Source organism: Lichenostomus cassidix, chromosome 3, assembly GCF_008360975.1.
Source record: "Lichenostomus cassidix isolate B80296 chromosome 3, HeHo_3.0, whole genome shotgun sequence".
NCBI classification, from domain to species: domain Eukaryota; kingdom Metazoa; phylum Chordata; class Aves; order Passeriformes; family Meliphagidae; genus Lichenostomus; species Lichenostomus cassidix.
In genome coordinates, this window is record NC_139483.1 from 92,757,252 (window position 1) to 92,779,238 (window position 21,987).

At 40.6% G+C, this 21,987-nt stretch overlaps 1 protein-coding gene across 2 annotated transcripts in view; it reads left to right on the forward strand.

Moving 5' to 3' along the window:
• The first annotated feature begins 487 nt into the window (after positions 1-487).
• Positions 488-21,987, forward strand: part of TDRP (testis development related protein) — a 30,596-nt gene continuing 9,096 nt past the window's right edge. Inside the window, exons 1-2 of one of the 2 annotated variants that reach the window (XM_085056723.1) lie at positions 488-961; positions 13,736-13,795. In XM_085056723.1, coding sequence (XP_084912849.1) covers positions 854-961; positions 13,736-13,795 — 168 coding nt within the window. In that variant the 5' untranslated portion in view covers positions 488-853. The remainder of the gene's footprint in view (positions 962-13,735; positions 13,796-21,987) is intronic. The other variant, XM_085056724.1, reaches the window with a different exon arrangement.

The following is a 21,987-nucleotide window of genomic DNA, read 5'->3' on the forward strand; positions in this document are numbered from 1 at the left end:
CCAGGCTGGGGAGCTGCCTGTACAGCCTGCCCTGCCTGAGGGGCACCCCGGTGACCCAGGGTACAGGGCTGGTCCATGAGCAGGGTACAAAGCAGCAGGCACACTGTCGTGCACACGGATGGGTGCACTGGCAGGGACACGGTGGGTGCATGGGCAGGGTACGCCAGGACCATGTGCACAGCTGTCGGGCCGTCCATGGCGCTCTGCGGGTGCCGCTACTGCCAGCACCCACACAGCTCCGGCTTCACCTGGGAGCGCCCCGCGTCGCCCTCACAGACATCCTGCTGCCACCGCCGGCCGGGCAGCGCCATCCGCATCCTGCACAGCGCTCGGCGGGTTCTTCCCCCCGGCACCCCTGCCGTGCCTGCGGGAGGCTGCGGGACGAGCGCGGGGTGCTGCCGGCGGCCCGGCGCCGTTGCCACGGTGATGACGGGCAGCCCCCCCTGCCCGTGCCCCCGCCCCGCAAACATGGCAGCGGCGGCGCGGCGGCCGCGGGCGGCGGGAGCTCCTGCGGGGAGAGGCGGCAGGTGAGGAGCGGCGGGGGGCGGTGGCTCCCCGGCCCGGCCCTGCCCTGCCCTGCCCTGCCCGGCCCGGCCCGGCCCGGCCCGCCGCCGCCGCGGGCCGTCCGTCCGCACCCCGGCTCCATCCGCAGGCCGGTGGGCGAGGCGGTGGCGGGGGGCGGGCTCCCGGCGCCGCCAGGCAGCTCCTCCCTCCCTCCGTGCCGGCCGGGAGCCCCCGGCGGGGTGACAGCCCTGCCGAGCGCAGCCGCCCCGGCCGGGGCTGCGGAGCAGAGCCCGCTCCCGCCTCGGCCCGCTCGCTGCTGGGACGCAGCGGGGCCGCCCCCGCGCCCGCCATGTGGAAGCTCAACAAGAGCAGCAAAGTTCTGCTGGACGACTCGCCCGAGGAGGAGGAGACGCGTCCCCGCGGGCCGCCGCCCGCCGCCGCCTTCGCGGCCCCCCAGGTAGGAGCGCGGAGCCCGGCTCGGAGGGGTCGTGAGGCTCGGCCCCGCTCCCGCTGCCCTCCTCTCCGGCGGCATGAGTAATCACTTTTCCCACCCTGATGTGCCGGCAGGCTGGCCCTGGTCGGAGCTGGGAGTGTCGGAGCGGATCGTGCGACTGTCACCCGATTTTTTGGGGTGCCGAGTGGCCTGTCCACCCCAGGTTCCTTCCAGCAGCCGGCCTCCGGCGTTGCTGAGACTTGCTGCCCTTCATTCCAGTGGCTTCATACCGCAGGCTACTTTCTCTCGTAGCCCTAGGCAGGGGCACTGCAACCCATCTGTTAAGCACAGTACATTAAACAGGGATGTTTAAGAGCACAACTTTATTTGCGCATTTGTGTAGAGCACTGATGTTTTGGCAGGATTGCTTTTTTCCTATGGTTTCAATAATGGTAGTTTGCTATCTTTAAATAGCCGCAATCTTGTTTGAAAGCTTTTGATGTTAAGTGACAAATTAAATATCAACAGTGACCTTCTCAACGAATATAACCTGAAAGGAAGGGAATCAGTTGAGTATCAGGGAAAACAACTGAAAAAAATGTTTGTTGACTTGCTTTCAAAAACTTGGTAGCAATTAGGCATCCATCCAGCTCAGAAGCCTGTTACACTGCCCAGTACAGCTTCCTTGCTGATCTTCTGTTGCCACAGAGTTACTTCAGATACTGAATGAGAGGTTTTGAAGTAAGCAGTTGCCCAGGGTTGCAAAACAGTGAGGTTTCTTTTCAAACGAAGGTACTAAAGCCTACCCATCTTTCTACCCCATGTTTGCCTTGCATATCTTGTTGAATGAGCTGGAGTGTGTCTGGATAAACTCCTCAGCTTGAGTTTCTGGTTGACAAGTGTTGCGAGTTGTCAGCACATGTGGCAACTGCTGAAGAGCAGCCTCTCCCAGTCACAGCAGTTACCCTCTCATCTTCCAGTAGCCAAAACCACCAGTTTAGCCTTGCCTTGCCCTTCCCCTTGCACAGTAAACAGTGGTGCCATAGCCCTTGCTACTTCTTTTGACAGCAGCTGTGGAGAGTCACAGGTATGAATAGGATCTCCTCCTGTGGAAGAAAAATGGACACTTATTTTGGAGACCCCTTTCAGAGGAGGAAGGGGGATTATGGGGTTTCAGGTGACCTGATGTATCTCCCCCAACCTCTCATGCCTCTAACCTCTGCCTCTTACAGTTCCTATCCTCAGGTGCTTGGAAAATTCCACGGTTTTTGCTAAGCTATTGGCTTGTGTTGTCATTGCCCTCATAGACTTGCTTACCTCCTGAAACTCTCCTCGAACTCCAAAGGTCACTGAAAACTTTCAGTAAATCCCATTGACTCTTCACTGCTTCTCCTCTCTACCATTAACGAACTATCCAAGCCCCCTTTGAGGCTCCTGACTGTAGCCTCCCAGTCAGGAGAGGATTCTTCAGACTTCTGTCCAGACAATTCTCCCAGCCCTCCACTTTAGCAACAGAGGCTGGAGTTTGTTTGTTTTATTTTGTCCAGTCCAATTGTCTTTTACTGTCCTGGGCCTCTCTTCCATTAGTTGAAGTCTCAAATTATAGTGGTGATGACAATGATTTCTGGTGCAAATGGTTTGCATTTTCATGAATTTTAAGAAAATTCCTTTCTGACTCCCAGAGGATCTGGGATGCTGATTTTGGTGTTGGGGTTGGCAGGAGAAAAATAAATTATTCTAAGTCACTAAATGAAATATTCTTAAAGATAAAGGATTCAGTAATGTTAGCACAACTGTAGTGTAGCTTGGCACAAGGGCTGGAGTGATGATCATATGCTGTTAGTTATTTTACCTGTTAAAATCAAAATCTTTTGAAAGAAATGTGACATCCTGCCCAAAATATTTAGTGATAGTTGTTTGAGAGTTTATGTACAAATGGGGGAAGGATAGACTATATGGAAAGCTCTGACCACTTGACTGACGTAATTCTCACGATCAGAGCAGCTTTTAGGTCAGCCCTAGGTACAGTGTATCTAAAACATGGCTGGGACAGGTGTCAATGAAAAGCATGAGGTAACCAAATGCGTTTGTTCGGCTTATTGTAGCTGATCTGGTTCATGTTCCTTGCTTTTAGTATTTGAAATCTTTGATGTTTCATTAGATCCTGGGTTTTTTTTCCCCCAATAATGTGATTGTAAGGGAGTGGAATCCACTAGTGCGTAGCGGGATTTGGTAATGATCTGCACTCTCTGCTGCTGCGTCCTGACCTGCAGCAGCCAAGCCCCTGGCTTTGGAGGACACTAGCACCATGAGAGCTTGCAAGAGTCACAGGAGCAGTTCTTGTGATGCTGTGATTGTGGTACTTGTGATTCTTAGCTGTGCATGAGATTGGCTGAGGAAGACCTTCAGTCTGTGTATAAGTTGTTATGGTACAGCCTGCTGTGAATGAAGGATTACCTCATCAAGAAGAGGAGAATCCAGGACTTCCCTAATTTTTTATCGTTAGAGCCAAAATCCAGATAATTAGTTTGAGTGCTTTTTAGTAAATTAAGAAGCCCAGCTGTAGATCTCATGCAGAAGTTGACTGTTAGGTTTCATTTCCTTTTCTGATACATCATTTGGTAAAAGAGAAGATGAACCAGAGACATCATGTTTTGACTTTGATATGTTGTTTTCCCAAAAACCATCTTTTTTTTTTTTTTTCATTTTTAATAAGCAAGTGGAAAGCAAATACTTTAGCTTCTAGCATTCATGCTATAAATATGGCTGAAACTTTCTACTTCAAAGGCAAGAAATTGGTAGTCACATCTATGTCATTAAAGCAAACCACGTTGAAAGTATTCCAGTATAATGAAATGTTGGTGCTGTATATTGTTTCTTCAAAGCTGAGAAAGAGTGAAGGAGTTCTCACTGTGCAACCTAATAATTAGGACATTGCAGTAGCAGACAGCAACAAAGAATTAGTCTACTATAAGTTAAAAAAAAAAGAAAAAAGCCCAACACAAGAAACCCCTTTGTTTCTCTAGTGCAATTTTAATCATCCTATTTAGATATGGAAGCCTGATCTGGGCTTACTCAAGCAGACATTTGAATTTGTAGAAGTCCATAGTTCTTAAATAGCAAAGCTTAGTTTGATCTAAAAGGAGAAGTTTTGACAGTTCTGGTTTTGTGTTATACAGAATAGTTTGATTTTGTTCCAGGGGAGAACAAAAACAAATTTTAGAACAAGGGAGGGAACTGTCAGCCTCTGGCCACTTTTTAGCAAAAGTTTCTGCATACATTCAAGTACTTTGAATTGTTAACACTTATTTAAAATAGTAACGTGTTTCCTGAGATAAGAAAGACAAGTAAATTTTGAAACAGTACTTGTGTAAATAAATGTGTGGATTATTGTGGGGCTTTTTTTGACCAAACAGTTTTAGACTGTATCTTAGAAGTTAATTTTAATTTATGCTTTGAAGCATAAATATTTTTAATTTATACAATGAAGGTGCTTTATTCACATAAGTTATAATTAACGAATGAAGGTAACAACATACATAAATAGTACACGTGTATAAGATGAAATGAATATGCTTTTTGTGTGTCCCTCTAAAATATGCTAGAAATGTACAGTGGTGCATGCCAAACTTGTGTTCAGTTTGGAATATAGTCATTATGTTTCAAACTGTAGTTGTATTTTTGGAAAGGGAAAACTGCCGGGTTTCGATTTCTGGAAGGCATTGTTTTGGTGGTTGTGCTAAGTTCTCCTTGATGCAATCCTACCATCTAATCAGTTCTCAGAGATGTCAATGCTGTGTCAATATCTCATGTAACTCTGACATAAAATGGCACTCCACATTAAAATACATCTATATATTAGGGGAGGGGATAGGAGTCAGGCTGACCTATATTATCTAATGAAACTCAGTCTTTCATGTAAAAATATTTCAGAACCCTAGCCTTGATCTGTTCTCCCCACTTGTATTTTTTGTTATGTTCAAAGAGAATATGTGCAAAAACATGTTTTATACTGAATTTTGTTTAGACTTGCTCAGGATGTTTGAAGGTTGGCTATACAAAATTTTATTTATCTCTTTTAATGAAGATGTTTAAGTGTCTGGTTCAATTATAATACTGGCTTTCTTCTTGGAATGAATTGAACTCAGACAAGCCCTGCAGAAATGGGTGGGAGCTGAGCAGCATTTCTTATGTTTGACTAACATGTTGAATAGGGTTATTTTTTAATTAAAAAAAAATAAAGCAGTGAATGTAATCCAGCTAATGCCTTTCCTTCACTTTGTAGCCACTTCTGTGTGTCTCAGGCTTTGCCAGCAGTACTCTAATAATTCCATCATACCTTCTCTGCTAGCCTGGTTTTTTCCTTTTCATTGGAGTTGTTCTTGTGACATTTCAGTGGCATTTTCCTGGCTAAAATCCATCACCTGTATTCTGTCATCATTCTTGAACATTAGATTGTGGTACTGTCAGCGAAGACTTTCCTGAGCCTTCCTTGGCCTGCCTTTCTTGCTTTTCCTCCTCCTTGTCACATACCATCTTTCAGCAGCTTCTTGAGTGGATCCCGTTTCTTCCTCACAGTGTTTCTGGAGCTCTGCAGAGCTGGCAGTGTCTTTTGGGGCTTTACACTTTCTGAGTTTTAAATCCTTTTCATTTTTGACGTGCTTCACTTTTTAATTTATACTCTCATTTTTTACATGGTTGGCTGGGATCAGATCTGTTTCTCACTTCTTATCCCCTCTCTCTTGGCTTATTCTGACTCTTAAAAGTCCACAAAGCACATATGGTTTGATTGACCTCCTACTACAGACACCATCAGTATATATATTTTTTTCTTTCAGTCAAGCCTGTAACCTGTAGCTTGTTGGTGGTTTTTATCTATTGTGCAAAAGAGAATTTGTGTCCTAGACTTTACTGTTGTTTCCTCTATGAAGTCCAGGTCAGGTCTGCTTTTTTCTTTTTTTCCCCTCTCCTTTCTTTTTTCTCTGTCTTTTTTTTTTTGGTAATTATTATTATTTTTCTTGCTGTCTAGACAGCTGAAATTCTTGTTCAGACCGTCACTTCCCATACTGATGGTGATTACTTCCTCTGCAGCTTCTAATACCTATGGTGTGGTTTCCCATCCCCTAGTTCCTGCAAATTCCATTGCTGATATTAATGTTGTTGCTTATGGCATAAAGTTTAAGTCCTCCTTTTCCTTCAGATTCCATTTCTTCATCTGGCCTCCCTTTGTTTCAGGAAATTTGCATTTAAATCTCTGTCCTTGCTTTCAAGGTTTTTCTTAGTACATCCCCTTCCTCTATCCCATTTGTCATTTTTATCACTTGTGTCTTTCCTCAAGCCAGTTCTGCTTTACTGGTTCTGATTGCCTGGGTTTGCCAGCAGCAGCTGTCTGCCCTCCTCCCCTGCAGCCCAACACAGAATTATCTGCTCCCACAGATCCAAACCCACCATCATCCTCTCCCCTTCAGCATTGCTTGAGATCTGCTTTCCTTAAGTTATTTGTTGCATCTTCTCAGGGTTTTGTAGGGTTTCTGGAGCCATGCTCTCCTACCAGTGCTGGACTTCCTACCATCAGTTTACAAACTAAAATATAATGGGTTTTGAGAAAGAATGAATCATTTTAATTCTTTACTGTTAAAGTAGGTTTATAATGTTTCCCTCACTTTTATAGAAACTACTTGCCACATTGCCTGAGGACATACATAACAAGTAGAGTTACTAGAAGTTGCTGAACTCTTTACCAGGTAGACAATCTTTCAGTTCTGTCATCATCAGAGGTACATTTCCAACAAGTTTTGCTGCTGGTTCTCTCTGAGGAGCTGCAGGAAAACGTCTGTGTGCATGTGTGATAGAAGCCGCATGCCAAAGGAAACCGTATGTGTGCTGCTGAACACCGTAACAAAAAAATGATGCATTCAGCCTGTTTTGCAGAAACTGTACTAGGAAAATATGGCCATTACTCATCCAAGACCTCTATTGGAGACATGTAATTTAACGGCATACTCCATGATTGAATAAGAATTGTATGTCAGCTACTCTCTTTTGAGTTAGCATCTATTGGTTTATTTTCTGGATAAGGAAACAGCAAATATGAACTTCTACTATGGCTAAGTTGCTAAAAATAATTGACACATTTTTAGCTGGAAATTTCATCAAAAGTGAAAACTTCACTGGAATAGTTGAATTGTTGCAGAAATTGAATTAAAATTGATTATCTGACCTTCTTTGTTTCAGCTATGACGCTGGTGGTTTTTTGATCTTAATAGAGCTGTTTCTATTTCATGAAGCATATTTGAAATATTGTAAATTAGGTAAAACTAAATTCTTAATGACATACGAGATTTTTAAATATTTTAAGGGGATCAATCTTTAATATTATTCCAAAAATATTTCAGAGAAGCAAAGCCTGAGTAAGATGTATTATAACCTCTTACAACAGAGATGCACAGTAATGTGGACACTTAATAGAGTAACCTTGTGTATTGATGTAAAAACAGAGAGCACAGGAATCTGGTGTTCCAATGTTTCTCTTTGTAATGCCAGTAAAATGCAGAACTACAGAAGTATTCTTGTGTAAATACTTACATTCTGAAATTAATCTTCTCTGGTACACTTGGCCATTTATATCAATTGACAGTAAAAATATGGAAATAATTCAGATATTCTGTTTTAAAGTGCAATGGAATGTGAAACAATAACTGACGGGGTTGAATGAAACAGAGATTGAATATGCTTAGCAAGTTCTTAACAGCTGCGGATGCTGAAGAAAAAAGCATCGTCTTTGTCAATAATACTGAATAAATTCAAATTATTTGAAAGATGAAAACCAGTTTTCCTATGTTTTCACCTCTCAGTTGGTCTGGTGAATAGTCGCCAGTTGTGAGAGACTGGAGCCTAGAAGATGGAAGCATTTTTAAATATGTTGGATGGGTTGTCTCCTGTATCTGAAGTAGTCACCCAGACTTTTCAAAGTTAGTGGAGTGAAATAAGTATTTGTAGAAATGTTCTGATGAATTATATTTTAAAAGCATGTTTCCAAATTAGTGTTGTCTGTGAAATATATGCCAAAATTGAAGTATAATACTTCATCACACTTAGATTTTACATTTTCCTTTTCTTTATCAACAAACATATTTTCACCTTTGCTGAAGACTGGCTGAGGAAACTTGCAGGATAGGAGTCACTGTCACTATTTAGTTAGTTTATTGTCATAATACAGATGTTTTTTCTAAGTGTAGTGAGCAATCTGGAGTGGGAAAGTATTGTTTATGAAGAGAAAAATGAATTTAAAATACCAAACTACTCTTGAGCAAGACTTTAGAAATGCCTAGGTGTATTGGTTTGATAACAAACCAGTGGGAGATCACAAGTCAAGATTGAAATTAAAAAAAATAAGTGAAATAATACAAGGAAAAGCACTGACAAAGTCAGATACAACCTAACACCCTGTTAGGGTGGTAGTAGCAGTCCAACTGAAGTAGTCCAGTTGAAGCGGTGATCCTGTGAAGGTCTAGTCTGTGGTGTGTGTTGTTTGGGGTGGGGTGTGGTTGGGGTTTTGTGGGTGGTTTTTGGGGTTTGGGTGGTGTTGGTGGTGGGTTGTGGTTGTGTTGGGGGGTGGGTTTGGTGTTGTGGATGGCCCATTGCCTGTCATCCGGAGTGGGTGATAGCAGCTAATGGCCCACAGCTGGTGGTAATAGAATACTTAACTACATCAATATTGCAACCTAGGACACTAGGTTAATGCTTTTCATTGGTGACATTAACAGGAAATTTTCGATTTACACTACCTGCCCAGATGGGTGGTTTGATTCACTTGCTTTAGGGACATACAAACAGAAGATTGAAATCTAGCAGTAGATAAAATACGGACAAGGCTGATCAAATTATCTTGATCTCAGTCTAGGCTATCTCTGCCAGAAAGGAGCAGAGGCAATGCACAGTTCAGAATTGGAGTTTTTCTTCTGAACACAGAGCCTCATGACCAAGAAGGCGAAGTATGACTGAGTAATGCAGCCTTTATTTGTTAAAATTGAAAGCCTTGTTTTCCTTAAAGGTGTGTTCAGTTTTGTGTGGGTGTCCAGGTACAGTTCAGCTTTGTATTTCAGCTGTGTTAAAGGAGTATGTTGAAAGTAGTAGAGTTGTTTCAGTGCCCATTTACATTTAATTCCTGTTGCATCAATTTCCTGACTCAGAAATCATATATCCATGCATCGAATTTTTACTGGTGTATATTGCAGGTGCGGCAAAGAAAATGAGGCCAAGTGCCACTGATCCTTTACTGATAACTTTCCTCCTACTCATGTTTGAGTGTACTTTGCATTGTTTTTGATTCAATTCTAAACTTAAATAAGCAGAGTGACTTTTACATTAATAATCAGCTTTAGTCTTACTTAATTTTACTCTATATTAAGATCCTTCTCAAACCCAAGGAAATATTTTCTTTTGTTAGCTGTATTTTATGATGGTGATCTGGCAGTGTGATCTCCTCTTCCCAATCTGTTGTTTCTGGTCAGGCTGTGTATACATAGTTGTTCTACTGTTTGGTTTGTAATCAGTGTTTTGGGAATCTTTCCAACTCCAGAGGTTGACTTTCAGGTTTGTGATTTCCTGAGTGATTTTTTAAAATTTATTTTTAACCTTCCCCTCTCCTATCACTAAATTATTTAGTGGGATTTGTGGAGTACTGGAAATGATGTTAAATTCTTCCCCGGAGTTTATCTTTTCGAGTGCTGTTTGTTTGGGGATTTTTTTTTTCCACTGAAATGATACATTTGTGGTACATAATCTAGCTCACACTTAGAGGCATGACAACCTAGATTTTGGTTACATTCAGTGCTTGATGAGATGTGATGGTAGGCGGAGGGGATGCAGTAAGTCAGTAGAAGGGTGAGAATTTGCTCCAAAAGGACCTTCTCTTTTAATAACAGCTTGTTTACTCTTATGTTTGCACAGCTAATGTGAGTGTGTGTGTGTGTACATGATAGGAAGCCCCTACAACTGTGTAGAGAAAATCAATAATGTACCATTTTACTTACCAGAGCACAAGAAGGGCATGCAGGATGAAATGATGCTATTATTTGCCTTAACTCTTTGATGTTCAGCATTCTTCATCTTGGCCTGAATTATGAAAGTGAATGATCTAAAGAGACTAATTAATTACTTTACCACAAAGGAAGCTGAGGGAAGTAGATTACAATTTTGATCTCTGTACAAAAAGGTTTGTGTGCTAGTTGAATTAGTCCCTTGAGTACCTTATGGTTTGCAGTATGTCCAACAAAAGGGCACTTGTTTCCTTATGAAAACATGCTGTGCATACCAACCTTCCCCTGCCAGAACTGGAGGGCTATTCAAGTTGCTGATCAGCATTTCCCAGTAGCGTTAGCATTGAGCCACCTATAAGTATCTAAATACTGTAACACAGTCCACGTTTTTCTTTTAAATTGAAGTAAAATAATGAATTGTCGTAACTGTAAACCCCCTAGACTAAAACATACTGAAATAATTTATTGGTGTTCTGCATCAGTATGTGTTATGCAGCATGATAAATAGTGAAGATGAGCTTTTTTTACATGTAGCTGCACAGTAGATTTTCCTCTAAAGAAAATTGATAAACCATACCATAGTCTCCCTCATATCAGCATGGTAACAAAAGTAGAGAATATGTGCCAGGAGAAGGGTGTACTAATGTGTATCACTTAAAAAAATACAAGTTATTCTGTGGGTAAAAAGAGAACATGGGTTCTATGGGATCTCTCATCTTTTCTCCTGGGTTCTTCGCAGTGGCGGCATACTTCCCCTCCCATTTTCTGCTCTTTCCCTCTGTAATTCTTTTTTTTTTTTTTTTTAACACACAGCCCATCCCTTCTCTGCAGGGTGCCCAGGTCCCTCCCTGCCCTGTGGGCCATGGCTGGCTCTGAACCCCTACACCTGCTCCTCTCACACTCTGTTCTTGCTGTGCAGTGTTAGTCTGCTTCTCTCTGCTTTCCCTAAGGATGGATTTTCCACTAAATGTTTTGAAATCTAGTCTGTTGAAGACTGCTGAATTCAAACCTACAGGCTGTTTTTGAACAATGCATGGGATATATGGATGGACATCACAAGCACACTGCCGTTGTCCAAGTCTCCTTTTTCTTCAGCAGTGTATCTTATAAGGATACTATGAATACTCAATAGGTCTTTCACCCCAAAAAATGTATTTTAGAAATCGAATTCTCACCACGTGCTTTTTGGAGGTTTTAATGTATTTCAATTTTTGTATTTCATCTCTTTAAACTTTGTGTTGTCTACTTGCTATCAGCCTCAGTTGCATGAGTATTGTTGCTGCAAACTGTGTCTTATTCCTTAGGAGAGATCACTTTGTATAACAATGAGTAGAAACACTATATTAATACAGCAACTCAGTCCTAGTTGTCTCTTTTTAAAAGAAGCAAATAAATATCCCTTTTTATCTGCTATTTATTGTTAATTACATCTTTTGTTGACAATGGTATTCACATTTTATTATGCTGACTCCCTAGCCCTATGTCCCTCCCTAGCTTGTTGCATCTCCTGGTTTTCCCCTAAAAACTTCCACTATGAAAATGCCTTGTGCTCTTGCTTCCTTGTGCTCAGTCTTGCTAGAGGCTGTATGCCTTCAAGCTTCCATCTTTTCTCTCTGCTAGAACATGATGTCTCTACGCACTTCTGTATTTTTATTTTCCTACCTAAGATACTTGGAGAGCTGGAAAAATTAAAATGAGAGGTGTTATTTCTTTGGAAGGTACTGACAGTGTCTTATTTGTTCTGGAGGCAATATTGTTGGTTGCTGAAACTGATAGCTCTGCCAGCTCTTGATGTCTGAGAATTTCTCCTTTTACCATATTTTCCCTTGGAGCTTTCCTAGTTCTTGTTGGTTTTTTGGAGTTTTTTTGTTTGTTTGTTTGTTTGTTTTGGTTTTTTTGTACTTGGGAAAAATTTGTACAAATCAGCTGAGGTATTCTCTAGCTCCTAGCCTCTGTCCTAGTAGAGACACCATCATGTTAAGTCTAGAACTTTGCAACCTCATCCAAAAGTTTGAGAGCTGAGAGTGTTGAGGGCAAACAGGAAGACTTCTGAATAGTATGTGTGAGGTGTTTCCATTGAAAACATTGACAATATTTCTCTTAAAAGGATAAATAAAAAAGACAAAAAGGGTGGAAGCGATTTGAATTCAATTTGAGAGAACTACTGAAATCTTAACATTTTCATTTTTGGTATCCCATCTACAATAATATCCTCCTGTGTTAGACAGCTAACTGAATTCGGAAGTTAAATAACTTACTGCAATTCACAGGAAGTAATAGTCTCATTTTGAATGATATTACGAGTTCCTGACTTTGTGTTCTACTCCAGCAAGTAAAGCTGACTGTCTACAAGTCACTCTATTCCAACATACAAATACTGTTGAACTGCAGAGCAACGGTCTCCATACGCAATTCTAGAAATGCTTTATCCTTGTCCCTTGTATAATATAAAATATTGCCTGTATAGTAAATGGAAAAATTAGTATGCAAATAAATATATATAAATAAATATAACTAAAAATGCATGAGATTTGCAGCTGGTCTCTCAAAATGAAGCTGATACATCTGGGTCCCCACATGACTAGAAATATGTAACACTCTAGTGCTGGCTTTCTCACCTCTTTCTGATGCTGTTAGCACAGTGAAGGAGGCCTTTGGCAATGTGTAGGAGCTGGGATAATGAGTATTTTAGGTGTCTTGGGATATGTGCATGTGGAGTGCATATCAACACAGCATTTACTTTAGCTGAAGAGGAAAGAGTTGATAAATTTGATTTTTGAAAGAGTAAGTGGCTGACCTAATCAAACTATGGACCAGAGTGAATATTTGGGACTTTGTAAAACTGCTGCTTCAAAGACACTTTCCACTCTTCTAATTCTGTTTTTTTCCTGAAACTGGAGTTAAATATTTTCAGTGATATGTAGCTGTTCTGGTTTTGTACGGGTACTGTTTGTGTTTGGACTCATATGTGGAGGAAAAAGAAAAAGGTACCATTTTTCTCATAAAACACAGAGTGAAGAAATTGAAAATTTTGTATTTCCTGAATTCTATATCCCCCTTTTATCTTTGGCCTCTAAAGTGCTTCCAACAATGATCTTATCTGCCATGAATTGAAGAAAGCACTGATAGTAACAAGATGGCCTGACAGTACTAGCACAGCAGTTTAATTCAGAGATGGACAGAAATGCTTCTCTACTGAATAACCTTCACAGGTGTCTTTAGCACTCTAGTTTTCTTCTACAGTTGTGAGTGGAGGGGAAAGGAATGTGGGTGAGAGTCTGTCCTTGAGTTAAGGGAAGGTAGAGCTTTCTAATGTGAAGGAGGAAAAAATCTTGGGACATTCCTCTCCCCCCAGCCCACAGACAATGCATAAGCAATCATCTAGTACAGTATTTAGAAACTCAGATCAGATCCAAAAAATTAGGACACTATCATTAAATCAAATTTTTATTTTTAATTGTACCAAATTTTTTGTGATGCAAGGATGTTTCTCCCTTCATGTTATGTGGTTTTTAGTTCTGTAAGGGTTTGATTTTGGTTTTTACATCTGGTACAATATTTTTCATCACTCTAAGTGCAGATTTGTATTTTAGTAGTGGTGTTCACTTAGTTTTGTGTTGTGATCGTATTTTGTCAATTTTCTTTTATGTTGTGCCAAATAGAATAAAAGCATTTGTGAATAGTCTAAAATGTGTCAGTGCTAATTGTCAAACCAAAACTGACTATGGGCCTTTTTTATCTTTATCCTTTTTTTGAGAATAAAGACCAGTTTCTTCATTATGAAGTTTCATCTTCAGTGTCACATCTTGCAACAAAGGTAAATACCTGTTCTTTGAAAATGTAACATTTAATATCATATATATATTTCAGTCCATGTATTTTAGAAAGTTACCAGTTTCTTGTGGACAGCTGATTAAGGACTTTATATAATTCATTGATGATTTTATAATTGTGTATGATCCTTGGTCATGGGGTCATAGAAGTAATATTAGCAGTGCAGGATTAGTTGGAAAGCTGCCTTTTTCCTTTCATTGATGGGGAGGGGAAGGTATCCTGATTTTTTTTTTCTTCCCCATGATGGCTATTAGAACACAAAATGAAAATAAGAAGAACCAGGATTTGCTTAAGTCTAAAGAAGCACTAAATTCTAGCTTCAATTGGCAATAAAAACATGAAAAGTCAAAGAGTTTGGGGTTGTTTATTCCATTATGTGTAGCTGTGCTGGCTGTCTGACCACAAGAGGTTAAGGATTTTATTTCGTATCTCTTTCAGGAAAGAGAAGAAGGCATGCAAGTTAATTTTTTTTACCTTGATATGTGTCCAAGAATCTTCTTTAATATTCTTAAAATACATTAGTAGAAGATGAAAGAATTGGAAGTTATTATGATAAGCTAGAGCTTGTTTTGAAATTCCATAGGTATAAAGAAAAGCATTTTAAAATAGGTTCATTAGTGTAATAGGATACTTTACATTAATATGTATAAACTGAACATCTGTCTATGTTATTTCTTTTTGTTCTACTTCAGATGCAGCAGGATTTTCATTGAAAATAGAAGTCAGATTGTACTATACCTTTTTCTTCCCTTTTGAAGATATGTATTCTTTTTTATGAAAACATAAATTACCATATATTTTATACCGCATGATAAATGTTTAGGGAGAGAATCTTAAAATGAATCTATTTTATACTGAAATTTTTTTTGCCCCTTTCTTAGTCATTCAGGAAGGCTTGCTAAGTGTGTGTTCTGACTTAAAAAAACAAAAATGTCACCAGGCAAACCACTGAGCTGCAGTATTTTTGTGTTTTAAAGTAAAACCCTGTTGTCTTAAAAATGTATTCTCAAGAAAGCACCTTATCCTTCTCATCCTCTCTTTCTAAAAGCAATTCTGTATTTTATTTGATTGTTCTGTTGTCTTAGAAGCAGTCAGTACAATGATATTCCAGAAGTTCTAAAATCTTTAATATGTTAATAAAAGGCTGATGAATTGCCTATGTGGCCTTTTCAGTACTCACATGTCATGAATAAAATAGTCTCCATGTTGAAACAGTATGGTGAAGAATAACAAAGTTCTTGAAGAAGGTAGTGGGTGAATAATATGTGTGCTCTTTAGGGAGACAGCCTAGCAGTCAGTGCTATGGTCTGGTTGACAAGATGGTGTTCGGTCACAGTTGGACTCAATGATCTCAGAGGTCTTTTCCAACCTAAATGATTCGATGGTTCAGCCTCTGCAAAACTAGTGTTTGGGGGTCTGACCACCATGCTCATCTTTTGAATTAAAAGTACAGTAGAAACTTCATCTGCAGTTGGTTTTAGGCCTGATTTTGAAAAGAGACAAAGTTTTGAGAAACAAATTAGATCAAGAACCTTGATGTGCACAAATCCATGGAACCTGATGAGATACATTTGCGGTCCTGAGGGAGCTGGTGGAGGAAGTGGCTAAGCCACTGTCCATCATACTTAAGGAGTTATGGCAGTCTGGTGAAATTCCCACTGACTGGAAAACAGAAAACATAATCCCCACTTTTAGAAAAGGAAATCAAGAAGACCAGGGAACTGCAGGCTGGTCAGTCTCAGCTCTGTGCCAGGCAGGGTCATGAAGCCAGTCCTCTTGGAAATTATACTAAGGCTGGTGTGAAATAAGGAGGGGATTGGTAACAGCCAACATGGCTTCACTAAGGGCAAATCATGCCTGACAAATTTGATCACCTTCTATGATAGTGTTACAGCACTGGTGAGTGAGGAAAGAGCGACTGATGTCATTCATGTGTGCTTGTGCGAAGCATTTGCACAATATCCATTAAACTGCACAATTTGCACAATATTCATGCCTTTAAACTGGAGACACATGGATTTGACAGGTGGACCAGTCAGTAGATAAGAAACTGGCTGTATGGTCACACACAAAGAATTATGGTCAGTGGATTGATGTTCAAGTAGAGATCAGTAATGAGAGACATTCCCCAGGGGTATTTGGATCAGGCCTGTTTAATGTCTTGTTGGAGACACAGACAGTGGGATTGAATGCACCTTCTGCAAGTCTGTGGATGGCACCAAGCTGTGTGGTGCAGGCAACAAGCTGGAGGAAAGGGATCACATCCAGAGGGACCTTGACAGGACAGGGATGGCCTCATGAGGTTCGACATGGCAATGTGTAAGGTCCTGCAGCTGGGTCATGGCAGTCCCAAGCACAAGACCAGGATGGGTGGAGAAAGGATTGAGAACTGCCCTATTGAGAAGGATTCAAGGGTATTGGTACACAAAGAGATTCCTTGGTCTGCATATCAGAGGCTGGCTGACTTAAGAAAATCCCCCCCACCACCAATGCTTTAATATCTGTAAGACAAATTTGCAGGGAGTTGGTTTTTAAATATTTGTTATCTGTTTTCTTGCATGTTACAAAGAGGTTTCCTATAATATGGGAAGAATGCTTCTTTAATTAAAGCTGATTGGCTTTTATTTAACTTTCAAACACTTAGCTGTAACTTTATTGAACTGTAAGGTACTTCTATGGAAAATTCTATCTCTAGCTTTTTATTTTAGTTAATTTTTTTTAAAGGGAGGAATGAGGGAAACTGTAGAACAAACAATTGTTTCTTCTCAGTCAAGGTCAAGAGGAAAATCTGTTCTTTTTGTTTATATTGATAAAAAATTTCAGCAAGTGGTTTGTGGAGTGCCTCTACTTAGCTGGAGAATTTTGATTCACCAGTTGTCAATCCTCTGTGAAAATACTTGTGAAGGTCTGCTAAAACATGGTCCAAATACAAATTTCTGGAAATCTCATTTCATACATGCTGAGCAGTGACTTTTTAGGGATTAGCTGCTTAACTGCACAATGCTATTGAACGTGCTGATTCTCACTGCAGGTGTACAGCAAGAATCCCCTGTAATTGCTCATTTTGCTTGCTAAGACTCTATCATGTGGCTTGTTCTAGCCTGCAGAGAGTGATTTCTGTGCTCCAGAGCCCTGCTGGCCAGGCAGTCGGAAAGTAGAAGGGTCTTACAGGAATATACTGAAAATACTGGTACCCACTCCTAATGCCGTCAGAATAAAGTTCAAACATACTTGAATCTCTTGCCTTGTAAACTGCTGTCTTGTACCTCTAACTCAGTGTTCCAGATGTTGTTACTCTTTGACTTGATTGAATTTTGTGCTTTTTTATCTCTCCCATTATAAGATGTTGATCTGTATTAACCATATCCATCTGATGCATGAGTTTACCTGTTTATAGTTAAATTTACACAGTCTTCCTCTTTAGTATATGTTCATCTGTATCTGCGTACTTTTTTTGGTGCAATATACTTTTAAAATTTGCTTTTAGGACTGAACTACTTCTTTAGTTTATACCCAGTTGTTAGTATTCCTGGTTTGTTGCCTTTTACCCTAATTTTTGATGAACCTTCTTGTCCTCTAGCAGCAATTATCAGCTGTTTACCTTTGGCAGTAAAATTAACTGAAAAGTCTTCATAGTGATGCTTTACTGTTTCCCAGTAGACTCTTTGACTGTTCATTTGTTAGTCTTTGCCTGTTTGCCTGTTATGGGAAGATGGGGATTATGTAAACATCAGTTTGTTGATGTGGTGAAAAAACGGTGATCTTAAAGTAATTTTTGGTAATAATACCTATCAATTTTGTAGGAGACTTCCAATTTAAGAGGTCCTGGCCCATTCTGGAGCATTTTATAAAGTTAATTATCAATAGGCATTTGTTCCCTGCTTTATCTAAATAAAGAAAAATTGCAGTCAGCATATACAATTTATATACAGTCGATTCACTTGAATCAATAGAGGCAACAGCTGAAGTTTTACTATGAAGGTTGAGATTAGAGTGAAGCTTAGGGGTTTTGGGGAGCTATATTGTATGTACAAAGCTCTGTGTATGGAAGAAAGTTAATAGATGACTGCAATTTTCGGGGGGTTCTTTGGCTGTTAGAATAGTTGCTGCAGCAAAAAAATGTGCTGTTGCCCCTAAATTCCACAGGCTTTATCTTTAATGAATTGATTCTTAGCACTAACCTAAAAGAATGCAAAAAATGAGGGAGTTAGAATTCTGCTGGCTTAGGTAGTTGAACCAGTTTTCCACAGCATCACACAGGTATGAAGCCGTAGCATAAGGAAGGCAGCATTAGTGAGCAGGCTGGCTTGTGGTGAGGCTGGGTTGACTCTTTTCAGCAGTAGTATCTGATAAACCAGATCTTCCACCTTGTGAGAGTTCTCTCTGGGGATCTGTCTGACAGATGGGCACTGGAGCATTGGCAAAGCAGAGGAGAGAGGAGCAAGCAGGAGAAACAGCAGACAGTTTGACCAGGGATACAGACCATATCCTTTGCATGATGTTCTAGGAGGACTGCTTGTACTCCCAGTTTCAGAAGATACCCTAATTAAATGGCAGCTTTCTCGTGGTGGAGAAAATGTACTTCATAAGCTAGGAGGAGCTAAAGGAAAATAATCTGTGCTCTGTTCTCCAGCTCCTAAAATACCAGTTGGAACAGACCATGATGGCTTTTCAATAGTTTGCCAGTTGATGAACTAACATATATGTTTAATTTCATTTTTTATCGATTCTTTTACGTCACTGCACAGGGTGTTGCTGCACAGGTTTTTACTTCCTAAAGTGGAAGATACAGGAGAAAAATTATTAACTGCTGTTCTGATAGGCATACTCTGTGCTGTCATAGTCAAACTGAGGCCCATCTGTATTCCTACTTCAGGGAATACTGAAATGGAATCTTGAGAAGTTTCTGCTTTGTTTCTCATTGACATTTTTGAAAAATAGTAGACTACAGCACCCAACCTGGTCCTCTAATTCTAACATTTGATGTTACAGTTGTAGTCAGTAATAGTGCTATCTTCCTTAATAGCGGTCTTCTTTTTTTTTAGCTGTCTTATAAGCATTTCACAGAATTTTAATTTTTTTTTTTACCTACAGTTTTGAGTGTACACCTGGTTCTATCAGTCAACTTTGATTTTCAAAGATCTCCTACTCCAAGCTCAAGAATAACCCAACCCATCAAGCAGAGAAAGAAGCAAAGGTGGCAGGAGGCATGAATGTGATGTTCCTCAAAAACCACAAGTGTTAAGGGGGGGCGTACTAGAGGTGGAAGCAGGCTCAAGTGACCTGAGGGGGTCTATATCTGAGGGGGGTATAGATACACTCTTGGAGCATGCAGGGATGGGGTTAGGAAGGATTAAACCCACCTAGAGTGAAATCAGGTGAGTAACAAGAAAGGTTTCTGCATGTACACCAGCAGCAGAGAAAGTGTGAAGAAGTTGGAGCCTGACTCTTCTCAGGGTGCTCAGTGAATGGGCAAGAGGCAATGGGCACAAATCGAAATAGAAGAAATATAACTTAAAAATAAGAAAAAATGTTTTCACTGTGAGGGCAATCAAGCCCTGGGACAGAGGTTGTGGATTCTCCAGCTGTGGAGATATTCAAAACCTGGCTGTCCATGATCCTTGGCAACCTGCTGAGGGTGACCCTGCTTTGAGCAGTGGGGTTGGACTAGATGGTCTCCAGAGGTCCTTTGCAGTTGTAAAGGCTCTGTAATTCTGTGAATTCTGGATGTTGAATTATTTCTTTTTCCAATGACGCAGGGAAAAGTAGTTTAAAGGTCTGAGTATATAATCAGGTCAGTTACATTTATAAATCTTCTAGAAAATTTTAGGAGTGGTACTTTTGTGTAGAGAGTTACATCATAAAAAGGAAATACAGAGCTTCTGCTGGTGGATTGATGCTTTAAGACCATATCAGTACTGTGTTTTCATACTTTGCATAACTTTAATAGTTTTACATAAACCAAGTCTCCAGTGTGGCGAGGAGTCAGCTTACTGAAGTGTCATCTTTACTGACTGACCTCCCTTTGACTTCTGTTAGCGAGGAAGCTAATTGTTCTGGGATATGGGTCTTTCTCCAGGTACTCTGTAAGACTGTAAGTGATTCCCAGCTGATTCAGAGACTGGCCCCTGTATTCTGGCAATCTGTCTGTGACTGTGGCAACAGGAGATGGTGTTCAGGGAGAGCATAAATGTGGCTAGGGCCTCTTCTCCTAGCACCAAGAATCATTGTGTTGAGGTATTAGAGGGTGCACCCCTTTATACAGGGGGTAGTCATTTATGGATCTCCTGTCTGAATTTGTCTAATTCTTTTTTTGATGGTTCCCAGCATTTTTTGCTGTAGAGCTGCTGCATATCAGACTGATGGTTCCAGGAAATGGTGACTTCAAGATCTCCTTCCTGGGCTGTACCTACCAGCTCATACAGTTGTAACTGTTCCAGCTTTATTGATGGTGGCACTTGTCACTAGGTTAAAAGTGTTTAAAGAACTCTGAAAAGAAACATGGAAATGCGGCAGGCTGTTCTAAGGAATTTCTTTAGTATGTGTCAGCTACTTGACAACAGTAGTGAAAAAGCAAATTTGTTGTCTTAGAAACAGTTCAGGAGTTACAAAAAAGCTTCTGGAAGTGTGAAATACATATTTGACCTCCTCCTTCACTAAGGTTTAAATTCTAAAGTATGCTACCACTGAGAAGACGATCACGAGTGAGCTGTTCACTCCTGGTCGGTGGAGTGAAAAGATGTTTCAGGAGATCTGTGCTGGCGCAGGCAGGTGTAGAAGAGGAAGCTTAGGCATGGTAGGCAGAGGTTCTGGTCTTACTCTTGCACTTCTGTGGTGTCTTTCAGGCTACTCCATTTAATATGTAGTAGACTTTGTGCAATGAGTTGTATCACATATTGGCAAAATATGGTCTACTTGGGCATTGGTGCTCTTATGCAGATTATCCTGACAGTGTTTCCTTTGGAAACCCCAAATAAGTAAGCAATGGAAGTATATCTTAAATGTTTAGTGTACATTTTCTCCTAAGGACTAGTTGAGAGAAGAATAAATCTAAAGTTAAAAAGTATGGAAAGCTTCTGGCTAGATATAGTTTGTTTTTTGTTTTTTGGGGTTTTTTTTGGGTGGAGGATTGCTTGAGTACCCAAACAGTGCAGCAAAGTCGGGATTACGTTGGTGAAGTATGTATGATGTTCTAGATTAAAGGTGTATGTATAGGTATATCCTTTTTTTACATTGAATGTGTGCATATAAATGATTTTCTCCAAGCTGTCTTTTGTCAATGTTGTTCTTTAAAGGCACATACAATTTAAATTAAACCTGTTCTATGTCTTAAATTGCTATCTGAAAACTAGTAACAATGTGGTTCTATTTGTTTGTAATCATCAAATTTATTAGGTGGAAATGACTGGATGAAACATCTTTATTGAAAGAAGACAGCATATATATAAATTACATCACTGAGGTATATTCATGTCCTTTTCCAGTTTAAAGGGCAGTAAGAGTTTTTAAGTGCAACTTGTAGCTCTGTCTTTGCCTATGGTAGCAAAAATTCCTTCCCAAAAAGGCCTGAAATAATAGAATTTTAGCAAGAAAACAGATGATAGAGTCATGAAATGGTTTGGGTTGGGTGAGACCTTAAAGATCATATAGTTCCAACCCTCTTGCCATGGGCAGGGACACCTTCCACTAGACCTTGTTGCTCAAAGCCCCATCCGGCCTAGCTTTGAACACTTCCAGGGATGAGGCATCCATAACTTCTCTGGACGGCCTGTTCCAGTGCCTCACCAGCCTCACAGTAAAGAATTTCTTCCTCATATCTAATCTAAACCTACCCTGCTTCAGTTTAAGGCCATTCCTCCTTGTCCTATTACTACATGCCCTTGTCAAAAGCTCCTCTTTGACTTTCTTATAGCCCCTCTTTAAGGGTCTCCCTGGAGCGTTCTCCAGACTGAACAATTCCACCTCTCTCAGACCTGTGTTGATAGAAGAGGTGCTCTAGCCGTCTGAGCATCTTCATGGCCCTTCTCTGGGCTCACTTGAGCAGGTCTGTGTTGTTATTTTTTTTGGCATCTCCAGAGCTGGATGCTGCACTTCAGGTAGGATCACACAAAAGCAGAGTAGAGGGGGAGGATCACCTCTCTTGACCCACTGGCCATGCTGCTTTTGATGCAGCCC